Consider the following 19,736-nt stretch of genomic DNA (forward strand, 5'->3'; position numbering starts at 1 on the left):
CATTCAAAATTTGTGATTGTGAACGAGTGTGTGAACACGTATAAATATGTGTATAAATATAGTACAGTATTATAAATATACCACCTCTACAGGATAAACAGGACACTGAGGATGACTAATAATAAAATAAGAAAATCTAATTTAATGTTTTAGGACACAAAATAGACTCAGCGCTGTCTCAAGTGCTGGACAGTCACCAACATCTGAGGAAAAAGTTGATTGATATTTTTTTTCAAGTAAGACACAGGCTCCCAAGCAGATATCATTCTGAAGCACATACCAATACAAGGATACATTTCGACATATAGGTTATAAGATATAAACATTTGTGGAAATGAAAGGTTGAAGAAAACAGTGCATATAGCAGACTAATTACATACAGTACATGACGTTACAGGCATCATATATTAATATATACTTATCTCTGTCAGTAAGTAAACCTATGCATAAACGACCGCCAAAGGTATTGTTAGCTAACAGAGTACCGGTGGAAATTGGGCTACTGTTAATGTCTACAGAGACAGCAGGGAAAGGAGAAGTGTAGAAGAATGGATTTTAGGGTGGGTACTTTGAATGTTAGTACTACGACTGGTAAAGAGAGAGGGGTAGCTGATAAGATGCAGCGGAGAGTGATGTCTAAGAGTGAAGGAAGGTGCACACAGGTGGACTAAGTTCTATGCAGGAGATTCAAGCAGAAAGCGATAGGAGACTGTAAGGTGTTTGCAATGGACAGTGTAGCTAGACAGCTTCGGATGGTGGTCTGTAGGACGTCTTTGGAGGTAAAGAAGAAGAGGAGGAGGGTGAAGACTAAAAAAAAGAATAAGATGGTGGAACCTATAGGAGGATGACTGTGGTGTGACATTCAGGGAAGAGGTCAGACAGAGGCTCGGTGGTGGTGAAGAGGTGCTGGATTACTGGGCAACTACTGCAAAAGTGATCAGAGGGTTTGGTGGTGTGGAGTTGGTGATGCAGGAAGTGGAAATGATTAGTAAGGAGGAAGTGAGAGCAGCGATTAAGAGGATAAAGAGTGGAAAGTCGATTGGACCAGATGACATACCAGTAGAAACATGGAGATGTTTAGGAGAGATGGCAGTGGAGTTTTTAACCAGATTGTTTAACAGGATTTTGGAAGGTGAGAGGATGCCTGAGGAATGGAGAAGGAGTGTGCTGGTACCGGTTTTTAAGGAATAAGGGAAATGTGCAGACCAGCAGTAACTACAGGGGAATAAAGATGATCAGTCACATAATGAAGTTATGGGAAAGAGTAGTGGAAGCCAGGCTGAGGGAAGAGGTGACCATCTGTGAGTAACAGTATGGTTTCATGCCGAGGAAGAGCACAACAGATGCATTGTTTGCTTTGCAAATGTTGATGGAGAAGTATAGAGAAGGTCAGAAGGAGTTGCATTGTGGGTTAGTGGAACTAGAGAAAGTGTAGGACAGGGTGGAGAGAGAGGAGTTGTGGTATTGTATGCGTCAGGTGTGGCAGAGAAGTATGTGAGGGTGGGGCAGGACATGTATGAGGACAGTGTGACAGCAGTAAAGTGTGCAGTAGGAACGACAGACTGGTTTAAGGTGGAGGTTGGATTGCATAAAGGATCGGCTCTGAGCCCTTTCCTGTTTGCAGTGGTGATGGGCAAGTTGACGGACGAGGTCAGCTCCATGGACTATGATGTTTGTGGATGATATTGTGATTTGCAGAGTGGAGGCAGAGTGAAGTGGGTGAAGAAGAGTGGCAGAAGCAATTTGTGATAGAAGGATATCTGCAAGAGTAAAAGAGAAAGTTTATAGGACTGTGGTGAGACCTGCTATGTTGAATCATTATAAAGGTGTGTTGACATAATTGAGCTTGTCTGGAGGCGTGTCTGTGCGATTACAACCACAGACAAAATGAAAGCATTGTTAGCAGCTTACCTTAAATAATTCTAATGATGAATCAGTTTTAAGAAGTCTAAGTCAGTCTTGACTGTCTTGACAGTCTGGCTTTCCTGATCTCCTGAGCTTGCGCATTAAGGCTGGGTATGCCAGCAGACTGCTTTAAATTGATGGAATGGGACACAAGTAACATTTTTAATATCGCATTGCAGGCTTGGAACCTGACTCTCCTTTATGAAAAGGTGTTATTTTTTCACTATTCAATAAAATTTCTGCCTTTTTCCAATTATCATTTTCCTAAAGCAGCTTTCCAGCAAAAAAAAAAAGGTAAATCAAAATTTTTAATTCATAAATGGGTCTCTATAAGTTTATCCTTAATGCCAAAAGTGGCAAGGAAACACTCCATTAGATGATATAAGGAATAAACCCGTGAGTGGAACCAAAAGATAACCCATTCTCAACTGGGTGACACCAAAAGTCCATTTATTACAGATTTTTAAGTGGTTTGCTTACTGATTGGATTTTTTTTTTACAGGCCAAAGATGTAACCTGGGGATACAGTTAGTGAACACGTTATGATAATTTGCCTTTTAAATATTTGTAAAGTCTGACTTTACAACAACTACTACACATTATAACCATATAACCAGCTTTACAGAATTTAAGTTAAAATTGTGAGAGTTAAAATCTTTGTGGTGGTCGGCTCTGCACTGTGCCAATTAGTTTTGTGCAGGAAACAATTTGTGCAGATGAATCTTGAATGTCACTAATGAATGATAGTGTATGGCATCAGATCAACCAATAATCAACTAGTTCTATAAAACAGGTCAAAGGTGAATCTTGTGAACCTTAAATTTGCAAGCGAATACAGACAGAGCAAAACAAAGAATTACAATCAACCAAATGAACCAACACTAGTACAGTAAAGTAAAGTGTGAATCCTGTTCGGTCTCTTGCAATCTATAGAAATCAAATAAGCAATCAAATAAATGAATTTGTGCTGCTGATATTCATAGATGCTATACAGAAGAAAGTCAAATTTTGAGCATTTTCAGTCACCGTAACCCAAACCATAGTTTATATCAAGAAATACTTGTGCGCTGTCATACTGACAACATTACTTAACGTGACGATCTTGTTTGTGAACAATGACATAGGAATTGAAGTGACAACAGTAATTGTGTCAATGAACATTTAAGAGATGAACGTCTCTAGGTTAGGTATGTAACCCTAGTTCCCTGAGGGAACGAGACGCTGTGTCGAAACGTTTCGGGAACACGCCCGAGTGTTCACGCTCTGAAATAATGTGTGTAATCAGTCAAAAATTGGACGTTGGCCATCACTGGTGGGTTGACGTCACGACCAGGAAGTATAAAACGCACATGAAGTGTTCCTGTTCAGGAACTCGAGCTGCGTCGAAAACGAAACCAGTCCCTGCATAGTGTGTATGTTCAACCACAACTAGAGGAGGACAGGAGTGGCACTGCGGTCCAGGTTATAGAACCATACAAAGGTCAGCGGGGTGGACCAACCCGCAGCGTTACAAATGTCTTGTAGGGATACTCCAGAGGACCAAGCGTTTGAGGCAGCCACACTCCGGGTGGAGTGAGCTCTGACCCCGAAAAGAACAGTGAAACCAGAGGACTCGTAGGATGGTGTGATGGCATCAATAATCCACCTGCTTAGAGTCTGCTTATGAGCAGGAAGGCCTCTCCTGGGAGGGCCGTAGCAGACAAGCAGCTGATCAGTCTTCCTCCAAGGACCTGTCCTGTGGACGTAAGTGTCCAGTGAGCGTACGGGTACATTTTTTTGAGGTCTAGGGCCTGGAATGGAGGAGAATAGAATGCCTGTAACCTTACCTTGGCACCTTGGTGATGTAACCTGTTCGGGGGTACAGAAAGGCACTGGCCATACCTGAGGTAAACATCAGGAAAGAGGGGGCCACCGAAAGGGCCTGCAAGTCCCCTACTCTTTTGATAGAGCAGATGGCCAAAAAGAACGAGGTCTTGATGGAAAGGTGCCTCCAAGATGCCTTGGCTAGAGGCTCGAAGGGGGGCTCAAACAGAGTGGCCAAAACGACAGCCAGGTCCCACCTAGGCACTCTAGGTTGTACCAGAGGCTGGTGCTGCGAAGAAAACGCGCTACCAGAGGGTCTCTGCCCAGAGATTGCCCTGCTAAGGGAGTCTGATAAGACAAAATGCTGGACGCGTAGACTTTCAGGCTGGATGGAGCCAACCCCTTGGTGAACTGCCCCTAAAAGGAAATCCAGCACTGAGCCAATCAAGCAGTGGACTGGATCAAGCTGGTGGTGGTCACCACCTAGTGGCATACGACCTCCTTGTAGAGGGAACTCTAGAGTGGAGAATGGTCTCTACCACCTTGGTGAAAAGACCAGAACCTCTGAGCTGTGCCCTCTCAGAGGCCACAGCCACAGCCTCCACAACTCCGGGCGGGGGTGAAATATGGCGCTCCCGACCTGGGAAAGGAGATCCCTCCTTAGAGAAATCTCCAATGGAGGGTGCTTGAGGAGAGCTAACAGGTCTGCAAACCATGGTTTGCACGGCCACCTTGGAGCTACCAGTAGGAGGTGGACTCTGTCTTGGTGAACTCTCTCCAGAACTCCCGGAAGCTGCGTGATGGGAGAAAGGCAAATAGATCTAGTCTCGGCCACGCCTAAGCCATGGTGTCCAGCCCCAGCAGGGTTGGAGGAGTAGGTGAAAACCAAAGGGGACAGTGCTAGGTCATACCTGAGGTACATAAGCTTTACCCACACGCAGCGACGTATTATGTAGGGGCTTCGTGGGTAGTGTCGGGGTTTTAAGGGAGAATACAACGTCGAGCTGGGGAAAAAGGGGCGGGCTAAAAAAGGCTTACCCCATGACCTGGACATCTAGGTGTGCAAATCAAGAAAGAACGGAAGACCCCGATGCGGAGGTTGCGACACGGGTGTCAGAAAGCGCTCATCCAGGTTATTTCTGCTCATGAGCCGGCCAAGTTATATCGAGCTTGGTAAAGACACGTGTCACAACCTCCATAAGCTCAACATTGGTTTTGCAGAGAGTGAAACCCTCCTCGGAGGAAGAGAGGCGGAGCTGCATGCGCTCATTGTAGGAGGAAGAATCTACCGAAAGGTGTGCTTTCGAAGCCTGTCAGCGAGCGCTGGACCGAGCAGGTGAGGTTGGAAATAGGGCCAAGCCCATCTCAAAACCCTCTCCAAGGTCCATTTGCGAACCCCAAGAGCTGGCACGACAATCTGCCTCGGCAAAAGCAGGGCCAGAGCTGCAAAGAGTTAGGGCACCCTCCTCAAAGATTGCCCAGCAGGAGCGCAAATACATGCGAGCACAATGAGCGCAGTCGGCTCCCTCGAGAACCGACTTAGTGTGCTCCGCTCCCAATCAAGCCACACACAAGTGTGCTTGAATTTTTTTGTTTACTTTCTTTTTTCTTTAAAATTTTTTTGAGACAAACGATTGACAGACAACACAACACACAGAGTGCTTCATGAACAAACCGAAGCTGGCGCTGCTTCACTTAATGTGTGTTTCATACTTTCTGGTCGTGACGTCACCCCGCCGGTGATGGCCAGCGTCCAATTTTTGACTGATTACACAAGTTACTTCAGAGCGTGAACACTAGGGTCCCCGAAGCGTTTCGACGCAGCTCGAATTCCTGAAAGGGAACCTTTTTGAGAAAATTTAATGCTTTTGCAAGAAATCTAATGTTTTGTGCTGTTTGTATAAATTGTTTTAAGAATGCACTTAACGGTTTGCAAATATTAAGGATGATTCGAGAAATGCTCCAAAGTACCGTTGCGTGTGTTAAATGTGGCTCAATTTCTAAGTTGGAAAATATATATATATATATATATATATATATATATATATATATATATATATATATATATATATATATATATATATATATATATATATATATATATATATTATTTTTTACACAGTTTTCAAGCAGTAACACCAGTGCACTGTCTGTACTGCATAAGGATTCATCTAGCCAAGCCAAAATTTATAGAACTCATTCCTGAAATCTTGGACTTTCTTCAAATATTAAATGAGTACTGTGGGAACCAAATATCAGGTGGGGAGTAAATGTCATCTGGAAAAAGCTTATGTCTTGGTCTGCTTCATCAGACACAACATGTAATTAAATATTTAAAATGAAGCAGAAATTTATGAATATTATTATTATTATTATTATTATTATTATACATTTTTATGTTTTTATTATTATTTCTTTCTTTCTTTTACAATGTGGCCTCTTGTATATCAACAATAACATCTCTACTGGACAATGCTTAATAAATATAGAGAAGATAATACAAATGTTAATTCTGTACAGCAGTTGGTTGTTCTGTCGCTTACACGTATGCACAGTAACAATATACCAGATAAAGAGAAACACTACTTACTTGCTTATCTCGGGGCTGCACACACAGATCACTTTCTCATGATAATGACATTCTAAATTACACAGTCATGGTAAAAGATTTAACCCCTAAGTGACTGCTTTGTTATTTTTAATTTAACTACAGAAGGTCTAATGTGATTTACCTTCATGCATCTGAAGGCCATAGCACCTGAATTACATCATGGATTGGGACTCATTAGTGCCATTTCCTATACTTTTTGATCATACATTGACAAGAATGCTTTCAAGTTAAAGGCTTAAGGCCTTAACCATTGACCCCTTTCTCTAGTACTCAGTTTTTTTTTTTAACTGATGAATTTTTTTTGTACTTGAATGAATACAAATTTGTATTGTTTTGGTTAATGCATTGAAATATAGCAATCAGTCCATATTCATTAACAAAAGCTGGCTGCTTTTTTACGTAAAATTAATGAACTTCGAAACCACGAAAGCATTTGAATGTAATAAAAACTGCCAGGAAAGTCTTATGCACATACATAACGTACATGTACATGCATCATTGATGCTGAGCGCAATCACCATAATTATTTTTTTAAATTTGTAACAGGTATTTGTGCAAATTCCAATGCAATATTAGTTTTTTCTGCTTCTATTAACATAAGTAAAAAACATTTTATATTTTATATTTCAACTTAAAAAAAACATACAATTTATTGGACTCTTGTTAAAACTCTTAGTGAAAAAAAATACTATGCAACAAAGTGAAGGTTTCTTCCAGTAACCCCTGTGCCTCAAATAGTAATAGAAGTGTGAGTCAATAACAGACTTTGTGAGACGGTCTGAAGTATTATGTTATAATATCATTTACCTCTTAACTGCTGTGTCCACTGACTATGATTTCACCACTGACAAAAATAAAACACCAGCTCATCAAGGCACCCATGTGCCTCAGTGACTTGCATTAATATCTCTACACTGATATTCATAAGCAACAACCTTTGAATGCCTGCACAGATATAAAAATGCAATATACAAGCCCTTTAAAAATTCTTGATGCTGTCACCCAACAAGATTCTTCTTTCAACAGGAAATGCCACATGAACTTTTGTGTTGGTAGAAAGGTACATTTGATTTTCGTTTTCAAATGAATGGAAATCCTACTGTGAAAATCCTAATGAAAATCTTCACAGCATTATTTCTCTTTTGCAGGCTTGGAGTACATTAGGCTAAAAGTACTATAGCAAAAAAGAAGTATCTTAGTGTCACAATAAAGATTTTTTTCAAGGATTCACTGCATGTTTCTCACAAAAGAGTTAAGAGACATGGAAGAACTCACCCGAATGTCTTTATAATGGAAGGCAATGATTAGGATTAGCAGACAGCCAGTTGAGAAACTGATGAGGCAGTTTATGCAGAGGGCATAGATGGAGCCCTGGGGGAAAAAAGCACACAAGAGAAAGATAAAAACATATAATTAGAACAAACACATAATGAGCATGGTTGAGGCATTAGCCCTGTATTATTTAAATTTGTTTATATATATTTATAATATGGTAAGGTGTTTGCATCTATTTTTCAATACTCAAATCATATGTCCTTAAAACAGATTTAAAACAATGATTTATTTAATAGAAGCATAATTATCTAGACTTTAATTAATAGAATACATTCTATTTAATATATTTTCTTACCATAAGATGATATTTCAACAGTATATTGTCCTAATGTACACATATGTGGGACATGACCACATATGTGGACTGTGGACTGTGTGGCTAAAGCCACTGCTAGACAATGCCCGCTCTGCGTTAATAAAAGCCACCACTGTCAACAAAGTAAAACACGCTAATACTTCCTCCAAACACCACCGCAACCCAACAGACTTGCCTAAGCCCTTCCCAGATCACCTCAATCTTTCAAAAGGGACAGCTACAACTATTATATCTCACTTATATTCCTACTACAGTGGTACAGATTTTCAGAACATACATGTAGGCCTAATTCAAACACATTTACTGGAAATCCAAACTACATTTACCATCATCTACAGCCTAAAGTATCAGAATGAAGAATGCGATAAATTAAAGTTAATTTAAAAATGTCTGGAGGATTTTTTTTATGGTGAGGTTGTTAATAATGACATGTATGTACAGGTACAATGCACCAGTCCTAGCACTAAAAATGCCAGACAGCACAGTCCATAAAAGCATAGGTTTGTTATTAAGACCATCGTTATGAACTACTACAGGTTTTGGAAATTACATTTGAAATAAAACTTGTAGGACGGTAAGAAATTGTGAAGGAAACTGGCGTATTTGTTGAATTGTGAAGATAACATTTGTTAGACCTAGTAAAAGTAATGCTGAAGCCAAATTTACCTGAAATTCTAAAATTGGAATTGGACTGATAAAAAAGGTTTTATGTTTTTTTTATTATGCAGTACTTGTCTGCTCGAACAACTACGTTTATTGATGTCATGCTGTCATGGTATCACCCAGGTGACTTTTTTGCATGTTCTTTCCTTGGTTGGCTTGTCATTAACTTATATGTTGGATGATTAGTTTCGAACACATTTGCAACCATTACTGCAGCCATAAGCTGACCAGTGGAAGGAACATTCCTGGAAAAGTTGCCTGGGTTGTACATTCAAAAATAGCATCATTAACTCTCATGAAATGGAAGAACTTAATGAGTGAGTGACACACTGTACATTGTTATAATGAGCTAAATCCATGGTACTGGACTTCATTTACCCTTTAAAGCTTTGCCAATATATTACGAAAAGAACAAACCGAAGATGTTATTCATCAGCTGGCAAAATCCGTCTCCATTCAATTTTCAGATCGCGATTGTTCTCTTTTTACGATCGTGCTGTACGTTTTAAACGCTTTGATAATTCTGCTTTATAATGTTGTTCCTTATCAGTATCACTCAAACTTAAAAGATGAGGAAATAATAAAACCACCCAAATATTGTTTTTTTTTTTTATGTGAAGAATAGAATTGTACCTAAAAGTTTAATGCTCATGAAAGAGTAAGAATTTTCAATTGTACATTAAAAAAAGATTAAAAAAAATCTTAAAGGGATAGGTTTAGAAGCAAAGTTGTAAAAGCAGAGGATTTTACAACTTAAGTTATATAAGATTTTAAGATTCACCGATTCGCATCTAATGCATTGATTCAAAAAAGTGTGCATCGGATACAAGTTGGCATTTGGATGGCGATGCATTGTTTTTACCATTTGTGACCAATATTTTATATGTAGATTCTGTCTCTTTTTTTTCTCTCCGCTAAACTGATTCTCAAACGTGTTCTCTCAGCACCACTGCTGCAACGTAAATATGACGTATCACAACACTACAGAGACCGAGGCTTGTTCTGAAAGTCACATAAAATACAGATTAACATGGCAGAGGTAGAGCTGCATCTTCCTTGCGCTGCAAAGGCCTGTTTGTGGAAGGGGCCATGTCTTAGAAATCTGTACCATATTTAATTGCATAGCACCATATTTTGTCCATTGCATCGTAATGCATTGAATCGAATTGTATTGAATCAAATGGAAATCGGATCGCACTGCATCGTAATAGGGGTGAATTGTATCATATGTATTTTTACTGTATTGTATTGTTGGCTATGCATTGGCCTCAGATGAATCGCATCAGCCTTATTATCAAAAATTATGTAATGGTTATAACAGCATCATATACGGTTGCATCTCAATAAATTAGAATATTATTAAAAAGTTGATTTATTTTAGTAATTCAATAGAAAAAAAGTGAAACTCATTATATAGATGCCTCACACAGAAATTAAATTATTTCAAGCGTTTATTTCTTTTAATTTTGATGATTATGACTTACAGCTAATAAAACCCCAAAATTCAGTATCTCAGAAAATTTGCATATTATTTAAAACCAATAATAAAAAATAAAAAAAATTTAATACGAGTTTCATTTTTTGTATTGAATTATTAAAATAAATCACCTTTTTAATGATATATTAATTTATTGAGATGCTAGCCAAATGTATTAAGAGTTTAGTTCCTCATTCTGAATGTATCCAAAAATATTACTATAATTATACACAATATGGTTTGTGGACACTTGACCATCACACCCCTGACCCAAACTAAACACCTAAACACCATTGGAATGGAACACTGACCCTGATCACCAGCAGTACCTGATCTCACTAACATTCTTATAGCTGAATAAGTCAAACCTAATGGAAAGATTTCCCAGAAAGGTGATTATAACAGCAAAATGGAATCTGAAATCAGATGATCAAAAAACACATAATACTTTGATGAGAAGGTGTCCACAAACTTTTAGCTATATATTGTGTACATGCATAGATTTGCAGTCAGTACCAATACTGTCAATATGTCAATATTCATCTGATACATTCATATGATTTTTAGCCCCTGTATTTATAGAATGATCCTAGTGGCATGTTATTCATCACACTTCAAGTGCATGTTTGGAATTTAGGGTTCAAGATAGTGCAAGACGAGATCATGCTATCATGTATATGTGAGTGCTGCCGAATAAGCAGCTTTAACTTCCAATATGCTGTTTATTTTCTGCAAAGCAAAGACCTTATGAGTTGCCATATTTATAACACACAAAGTGAAACAGAGTTTTACCTGTCAAAAGTTTGGAAAAACTTTAATCTTTTATCATTGTTGAGAGATACATCCATGTTCTTTTTGTTTATGTGCAACAAACTAGGTAATTTAACAGTCAAGGGTCACCTTAGGCAAGAACAGTAGATTTTGTAGAACAGTAGAAATGCATAAAGCTATTTGTTGTTCCACATGACAAATTTCTGTTTATATTTGGAGAACATGATAATTCATTATATACATGTGGGTTAAATAGTGAACCAACATGGCTCATTCTTTAACACCATGCAGTTCTGCTGGACGGCAGCTAATTAGCACCAACTTCACTATACAGCAAGACAATGACCTGAAGCATATGTCTAAGCTCTGTAAACGTATTTAGAGAGCAAGCAGTCGCCTGGAGTCTTATCTATTAAGAAATTACCTGCCCAGTCACCACACCTAAATCCTTCAAACTGCTCTGGGATTAACTGAATCACAAGGTCGAGTTCACAACTTTGGCAAGTTTGACAAGAAGATTGGCAAAGTATTTCACCTGAATGTTTGGAGAAATCAACTGTCCAGATGCTGGGAGTATGTAAGGCTGTTATGGATGCTAAGGGGGGATTTTTCAATGAAAATAAGGTTCAACATCTGTACATTTATAGATTTGTTTGTATTTGTATTAAAATCATCAAAATCACATTATAATGTAAAAATATTCATTATAGAAAAGTGTAATATAACATTTACGTAGAAAAAAATTCTGTAGAACTCACCCCTGAGCTTGACATACAGCCACCAATGACAAGCACTGGACTGAGGTCAACCTAATGATCTCAGCCACCATGCTCAACCCAGTCTTTCACGTAGAGCTCTACCCTGAGGTTAACCTGGCAACCTTAGCTCCCTTTTGTTTCAACAAGAAGTTTCAACTTGTCAACATGTAGACCTCTGCTGCTGAGCTCACCCATGCGGCCTACAAGGTGACCTCCCAAGACCTGCTCATGCCTGAAGACCTACAACGCAGTCTTTAAGACCTGTCCATGCCCGAGGCCAAAGAAGTGGCCACAAAAGTTTTGTCAATGCCGAAGCACCCTTCCAAGACTTGTCCTTTTTTTGTCTTTCTTACAGTCTAGTTCAAGTAATCGCCTGACCTAGGCGGGTTTCCCATTTTTCAGTTTGTTTCGTTTTTGATTGCTTGCCTTGGTGTTTATATGAATAAACTTTCTTTATTTGCACTTGCAACCATCTAACCTTGCATGACAATCTTTGCATGACATAAATTTTCATTAGCAGATACAATTTTAGCTTTATAGTCAATGAGTTGAAAATGACTAATGCCTAAATCCAAGATGTGCCATGCTGGAGTAAAGAAAACTCCACTAACTCATTATCAGCTAAACAGTTTTCCATTCTTTTACAATTACTGTGTGTTTGTTTGTGTGTATGTTACTGTGAGATAATGTGCAACTATGTAATCATCAATTATGAGTAACTAGTGGAGATGTAAATGGAAGTTTTAATGGATTCATTTAACAATTTAAGAACCTGGACAACAAATCTCAGAGAGAGTACAGAACACTTCCTCACTTTACATCAGTACCTGACTTAACTAACACCCATGTGGGTAAACAAGCTAAATTCTCTACATGCACACTCCAAGTTATTGTGAAGATGTGGAATGTGGAGAATTATATAACAAACGGCAACCGAATGTGAAATTGGATGTTAAAAAAAACACACACGAATCTCATGATCAGATGACCATTTTATATATATATATATATATATATATATATATATATATATATATATATATATATATATATATATATATATATATGCATACATAAAACATACGTGTGTATATAAAGTTGGGTGCACAGTGATATCAGTAGTAAACAAACACACAGTAATTGTAAATGAATGGAAAATGAGTGAGGAGATGATGATGAGTTAGTGGAGTTTTCTTTACTCCGGCATGGCACATCTTGGATTTAGGCATTAGTCATTTTCAGCTTATCGACTATAAAGCTAAAATTGTATCTGCAAATGAAAGTTTGTTATGAGAGTCTAGATGGCTGCAAGTGCTTATAAAAAAAACAGTTTATTCATATGAAACACCGAGGCAAGCAATCAAAAGCAGAACACAGACTGAAAAACGAGAAACTGGCCTAAGTCAGGCGATTAGCATACTCTTGAACTTGACTGTAAGAAAGACAAAAACCAAATGAGACATGAAAACTAGGGAATCGAAACAATAAAAAACAGCTGAGTATGGCTGATAACTGAATGCAATAATTTGTGGACACTAAATGCAAACACAGGGGTATATACACAGCACAGAAATGACCAGGTCAAGGAAAGAGGTGACACCATCATCTCCAGCAATGAGCAGTTTCCAGGAGGCCGCCTCATCTGCATGCAGGTACAAGTCTTGGAAGGCTGCTTAAAAATTTCCATGGCCACTTCTTTGGCCTTTGGACAGGTCTTAAAGACTGTGTTGTAGGCCTTGGGCATGAGCAGGTATTGTGAGATATAAATACTGATATATATATATATATATATATATATATATATATATATATATATATATATATATATATATATATATATATATATATATATATACAGTATATTACACAGTGGAACCGCAACACTCACGACCTCGATAGTTTGTGACTTTTCATTTGGAACCGGAATAAAAAAACTCTCGAAAAAATCTGTTAGTATGCAAGAAACATTTCAAAACAGAGTTTGTACTAATACAATTTTGAAAAACTATTTTATTTTTGTATTATTCATTTAAAGTAGTAAATAAAACAAATATGACAAGTAATTCACAATTTCTGTTAAGTTTACTGTACAGTAAAATTTGAAAAAGTACCCATCAAAAGTAGAGTAAAAAGCGATTGGGAGGGGTCATAGAACGTAACCCCAACAAGTATTGAGGTTGCACTGTATATATATATATATATATATATATATATATATATATATATATATATATATATATATATATATATATATATATAAAAATTTTTTTTTACAGCAGACAGACACAGATAACTTTTCAGCTTGCTATAAGCACACTCGGTGTGCTCCAAATGCTGGTGTTTCATAGACAAAGACATTCAAATAAAACAGCTAGTAGATGCTAAACATGACATTTCTAACTCTATAACCATTCGCTTTATTTTATTACATTTTACACACATATTCTGTGTTACATTGTTTATAATAACGCCAGTGGTGCACTGCATCAAAATACACTGCACTGTAAAGGCACCTGATAAGCAAAGAGAAACACATTATGGGGCACAGTGCTTATGCTTCTATAACAGGGTTTTGTTTTTCTTATATTTAACAGCATCTTGCCACCTATTTTTGTTTATTAAAGAGCATACTTACTGATCCAACAACTTATATCGAACCAGCTCAGAAGTCATTCACTGTTTACTCTCTTTTTCCTCCTATAAAAACCTAAAAGAACAGTGTTGACATTGAGGAGTCCCTTTAAACATGCTAAGTAAACATCTGCTTACAGAATTTCATCACATCCACAATTACACACATTGTTTAAGGCGTTCACCATGAAAGTCTTGGTGGGGACAGTGGTGGTTCAGGATTTAAGACATTGGACTACTGGCACCACCGGCCTGTCACTGCTAGACTCCTGAGCACGCCCCTTACCCCTCAACTGCTCAGTTGTATAAATAGAAAAAGACGTGTCTCCCAAAATGCCAAAGATGTAAATGTAGAACAGATCCTAACCACTCTGTTTTCAAAGCTGATGTCCTAGTTAGAATAGTAAACATACATGAATTTTACGCCATACAGGCTCGAAGATTAAGATGTTTTGCTGCCACTTTGATCGTCACAGTGAAAACTCAGACCTGAAGTTTTGTGCTGTACCTGCTGACTCACTGAAGGTCTTTCCACAAATTCTCATTATTCAACCAGGTGCCAATTATACAGTAAGTGATGTGGAAAGATGCAATATGACCACAGGCGGTTGAAGGAGTGCAAAAGGGGAAGGCGAAATGTGGAAAAACAACCATAAATAGTCAGTTTTCCTGCATAAATGGGTTTCCAGGAGAACAAGCGCCGCTTCAGCCGCTCCAATTAGCATGGTATGTGGTGGAGAGGACAACACCTGAAAATCATCATCTGAAGGTCAACCCTTGAATTCATTATTCAAACAAGCCCTAATTCTGCATTAAATGATGCGGAAAAGACGTGATATGATCGTCCGTCATAAAGACAGAGGCTTAATGTAGACTATGTGAACTTTGATAACTCTGTGTATGCTTCCTGCATAAATCATTTTCCAGGAGAAAGTTCAACTTGGTCGCAGCCCAAGGATGAGTTTAGAATCTGGGGGGTGTACTTGATCTATGCCGCCTAAGATGTTTTGAAATCATTTGGTCATTCTTCCACAAAAATATAATTACTGGAAAATATAGGCAATCTCATGCAAACCCTGATTAGCTGTTGATCTTAGGAGAAATATGTCTGTTCGGCGTATGAGAATGCTGAAGAATTTGAAACGCGAGAGCACAATTAAAAGCCGCTCATCAAGCTTGCATGGACCGAAATAAACGCTAAGATCCAGTTTTAAAGCCTAGAAAGCAGCAGCAATTGAGAAATAATCACAGGCTTGCAGATTATCTCACGCTCTTCAAGAACAGTTTTTCTAAAAGGACATACATGCCTATATGGAAGCCCAGTGTCCTTTAAAAGTGTGTGGAAATGTAAATTCAGTCAGTCAAGAAGTCAAGAAGCTTTTATTGTCATTGTAACCATATATAGCTGACGCAGTACACAGTGAAATGAGACAAAGTTCCTCCAGAACCCTGGTGCTACATTAAACAACATAAAGCTACATAACAAAAAACACTGAGCTCAGGACTAGTAAGTGTCCTCGCCACATAAAGTGCATCATGTGCAACCTGGTGCAAACAGTGCAAGACATGACAGTGCAAAGACAACACAAGACAGTGTAGAACAAATACACAAAACACAAAATAGCCCCACCAGTAAACCTGCTGTATATTACACAGTGCGGTGTGTAAAAGAGAGCTGAGTACAGGAGTAAACCTTGTAATTGAACAAAATGTTTTGTACAAAAAAGCAATAGTTGCTGTCTAAAAGATGTGCAAACACATAAGTGTAGTTCTTATAATTGCATGGGGAAAGCTTGCAACATTCTGTTTGCACCTCTGAGCCTGAGTTTTGTTCGGTGTATCTTCAGGTTCAATCGATTTAATAAATTAAGGACACATGCATAAGTGTAGATAAATTATATCATGCATATATATAGGTATATATAATTATATATATATGCATATTGTATATTTGATCTACACATACATAAGAGTATACATAATACATTATATATGCAAAAAAGGCTAAGACAGCATAATTGAACACGCTGTTTATTTCGAAATACACATATGCAACAGTGACTTCTTTGCATGCCATTTCCCCTAATACTTTGCAAAAAACCCTCTTGCTGGAGATAAACAATTTAGTGCAAGGACTTGCAATATAGGATTTTTGCAATGATTTTTTTTTTGGTTTTGTAATCATAACATCTAACTATTTTTTACACAATTTTCTAGTTGTTTGTCTGTTTTTTATTTTGTTGTCCCAGTTAATACCAGTTTATACTAAAAATGCAGAATGATATATCAGACCTCATGTACACGATAGAATCATTTAAAAAAATAGTCATTATTGCTATTACATTCATTTTTCATTCATATTTACAATTTGTAATGTATTGCAATTATTAATGTGTAACTCTTTATTGATTCCTCATCAGGTGAACTCAATGATGAAGTTTACACACATTCGGTAGCACACAGATATCTGGTTTCCTGAGTCAGTCCCTGCTCGTTGTTTGCCACTATAGACAGCAGAGTACTTTACGTGTTCAAGACTGTCGAATCGCTTTGGATTCTGCTATCGTCTTATGGGACCTAAGCCTGTCTGAGAAAGTAATTGCTCATCATAGCAAAGTAGGGTTTTGCCTTACTTTTGATTTCATTTTTTTTTACATTTGAATCCTGAACTCTTATATGCAATCCTTACACTGGCATTGGTCATCTTTGTGGTTTCTAGGAAATTCTGTATACTGTAGGTAGGACTGAATATTTTCATCCCCATCCTGAATCAGATGCAAAGAAAATCCATGGCTTTAGATTTTATTGGAAATCTTTTACATTTATCATGACAGCTTCAATCTTAATTATATGAATTTTGCAGCAAACTATTTTCTAGTAAATTATAAGATTATCCAAGCAACTGAAACTGAAAAATTTACAACGTAGTTATCTAGCATGCACCTTGTTTTCAGCAGTTTTACACATACATACGTTAAAGCAAAAGTATTTCACTTGTAATTTGTAATGTATGGATTTAATCCACTTCATAATCCTCCCTTTACCTCTAATCCCCTAACCCAGTTTTACTTCTTTTAACTGTAACAGTCTTTATACTCGTAATCTTAATGTAGAAATTGTTCGGCACATCATCAACACAGTGCCAGCACTTACGCTTCGCTGTAGATTGATGATTTTCTAGAGCAAGTTGCTGCATGGTTGCAGTTTTTTGACCGCCATAAATCAAAGGAACAGTGACCTATTTACACCTGTCAAACAACAAAACTTTAAAAGAATCGCTGGTATTTCAGCATTAATTTAAAAGTATGAAATAGTAAATGATAACTTTATAAATACGAATGTTTGTTGAACAGCCTTTTGTCCCTGCAGTAGTAGACTCTTTCTATTAAATACCACAATCCAGGTCCGTCCTCATAGACTGTCCCCACAAGTGGTTTTGGTGTTTTTGCTAATTAACCATGCAGATCCGTGACGATTATTGAGCAACCGAAGGATGGATAAGGATGGATTTGGACTGTAATTAATCTAAACAGTCTCTACAATGGCTTAGGAGTTAATTTCGCATGAGCAGTTCTGCATTTATGCGCCCATCACTGAACAGTACACCTCGACAATGATGGAAGTATAACAAATTGATATTCAGTGGCACCCAAATGAGGACGGGTTCTGTTTTTAGTCTGGTTCCTGTTTAGGTTCCCCCCTTGGCAACTGGCTCACTCATTAGGGATACATAATATAATTGATCATCTTAAAGACACTAAACTTGGGACAATATCCATTGTTAAAAGCTCTATATAAATAACCCTGAACTGGATTAAATATGTCTAAACATATGATTAAAAATGTTAAATGTTAAATATGTCAGTGCAGGTATCCCTTAAAGTCAATGCACTGTTACATTGGCACATTCTCAGTTTGGTGCCAACCTGCTACTTCAATGGTCTTCCACTTGAGATTATACAAACCATCATTTCCCTACTTGTAAAGTTTTATTTATCCTTTTATAGTTATCTCTGATCCTAATCAGTTCCATATTGCTGAGAAAATATATCTGGTGACATGCTGAGACTGTAAATAGAGAAGACACCCCCCACTCCCAAAACCCCAACCCCTCTATGAGCCCCCCCACACTCCTGCATCTCATGGTGGACCCCCACTTCACGCTCACTCACCGGCATGTAAACGGCGGGACAGAGCTCGGCGTGCAGTATCATGAGCAGAATGCCCAGGAGAGCGGCACCGAGGGCGCACGCGCAAAGCCGCCGCTTGTCCTCCAGCAGGAACTTTCGGTCTCTGAGGCGGTACAGACTGCCGCCCTCGATCGGGCTCATTCGCTTGCCAGGGTGCGAGAGCGACACCGTGATGTCCATCGTGTCGCCGTTGCGGTCCCCGAGCTTGTCCGCTTTGCCGTCCAGATGCGAGTTGCGCACGCTCATTTCCATAACCGGCTGCTCGAACGAACTAACAAACACAAAAGGCAATAACGCACGCACACTCCCTCCAGTCTTCTCAGTCACCACCGACACGTCCTTCTTTCACCCATCTGAGCGCACACGCGTGCCCAACTCGAGGAGTCATGCCATGCATCGGACGCACGCGACTCCACCGCGGGGTGGCACGCAACCGCGTTCCCCGGGACGCACGACAACTCTAGTGCAAACCTCGCGCCCACCTGAGTTCCCCTTGCGCACTCCACTCTACTATTGGCTGGACTTCTAGCACCTTTCTATTGGACATAGAGGAGCCCTACGTAAGGGTTCGTGTTTTGTCCCATCTAGGGCTCCTTAAATGCCATTTGGTATTTGCTGTACGTCTGCTTCTGAAATCAAAACAAGATGAAACTGGAAAACGCCGTCGATCGACATGATGTTAACAAATCTTATCACATGAAACACTATTTAAGGTACAAAAACATACTCTTGGGTGCTCATCAAGCCTTTAAAGGCGTATTAGCCCGCGGATTAAGTGTATTATCTTGGTGAGGACCAAGTTAGGAGCCATAAACAATATATTGTGTAAATATAGTAAACCTGCTGTATATTACACAGTGCGGTGTGTAAAAGAGAGCTGAGTACAGGAGTAATAACTTTCTTTTCGGCTTCTCCCGTTAGGGGTCGCCACAGCGGATCCTCCGCACGTTTGATTTGGCACATGTTTTACGCTGGATGCCCTTCCTAACGCAACCCTCCCCAATTTATCCGGGCTTGGGACCGGCACTAAGAGTGGCTGGGGATGGTTCCCTGACCGGGAATCGAACCCGGGTCGCAGCGGTGGGAGCGCTGCGTCTTAACCACTAGACCACCAGGGGACCAGCTGAGTACAGGAGTAAACCTTGTAATTGAACAAAATGTTTTGTGCAAAAAAGCAATAGTTGCTGTCTAAAAGATGTGCAAACACATAAGTGTAGTTCTTATAATTGCATGGGGAAAGCTTGCAACATTCTGTTTGCACCTCTGAGCCTGAGTT

General features: G+C 38.7%; 1 protein-coding gene across 1 annotated transcript in view; it reads right to left on the reverse strand.

Moving 5' to 3' along the window:
- Positions 1-19,257, reverse strand: part of kcnn4 (potassium intermediate/small conductance calcium-activated channel, subfamily N, member 4) — a 58,469-nt gene extending 39,212 nt beyond the window's left edge. The window contains exons 1-2 of the mRNA XM_083537836.1: positions 18,443-19,257; positions 7,595-7,690 (exon numbers count right to left, since the gene is read on the reverse strand). Coding sequence (XP_083393962.1) covers positions 7,595-7,690; positions 18,443-18,712 — 366 coding nt within the window. The 5' untranslated portion in view covers positions 18,713-19,257. The remainder of the gene's footprint in view (positions 1-7,594; positions 7,691-18,442) is intronic.
- Positions 19,258-19,736: the final 479 nt, after the last annotated feature.

Source organism: Silurus aristotelis (genome assembly GCF_946808225.1).
Source record: "Silurus aristotelis genome assembly, chromosome: 1".
NCBI classification, from domain to species: domain Eukaryota; kingdom Metazoa; phylum Chordata; class Actinopteri; order Siluriformes; family Siluridae; genus Silurus; species Silurus aristotelis.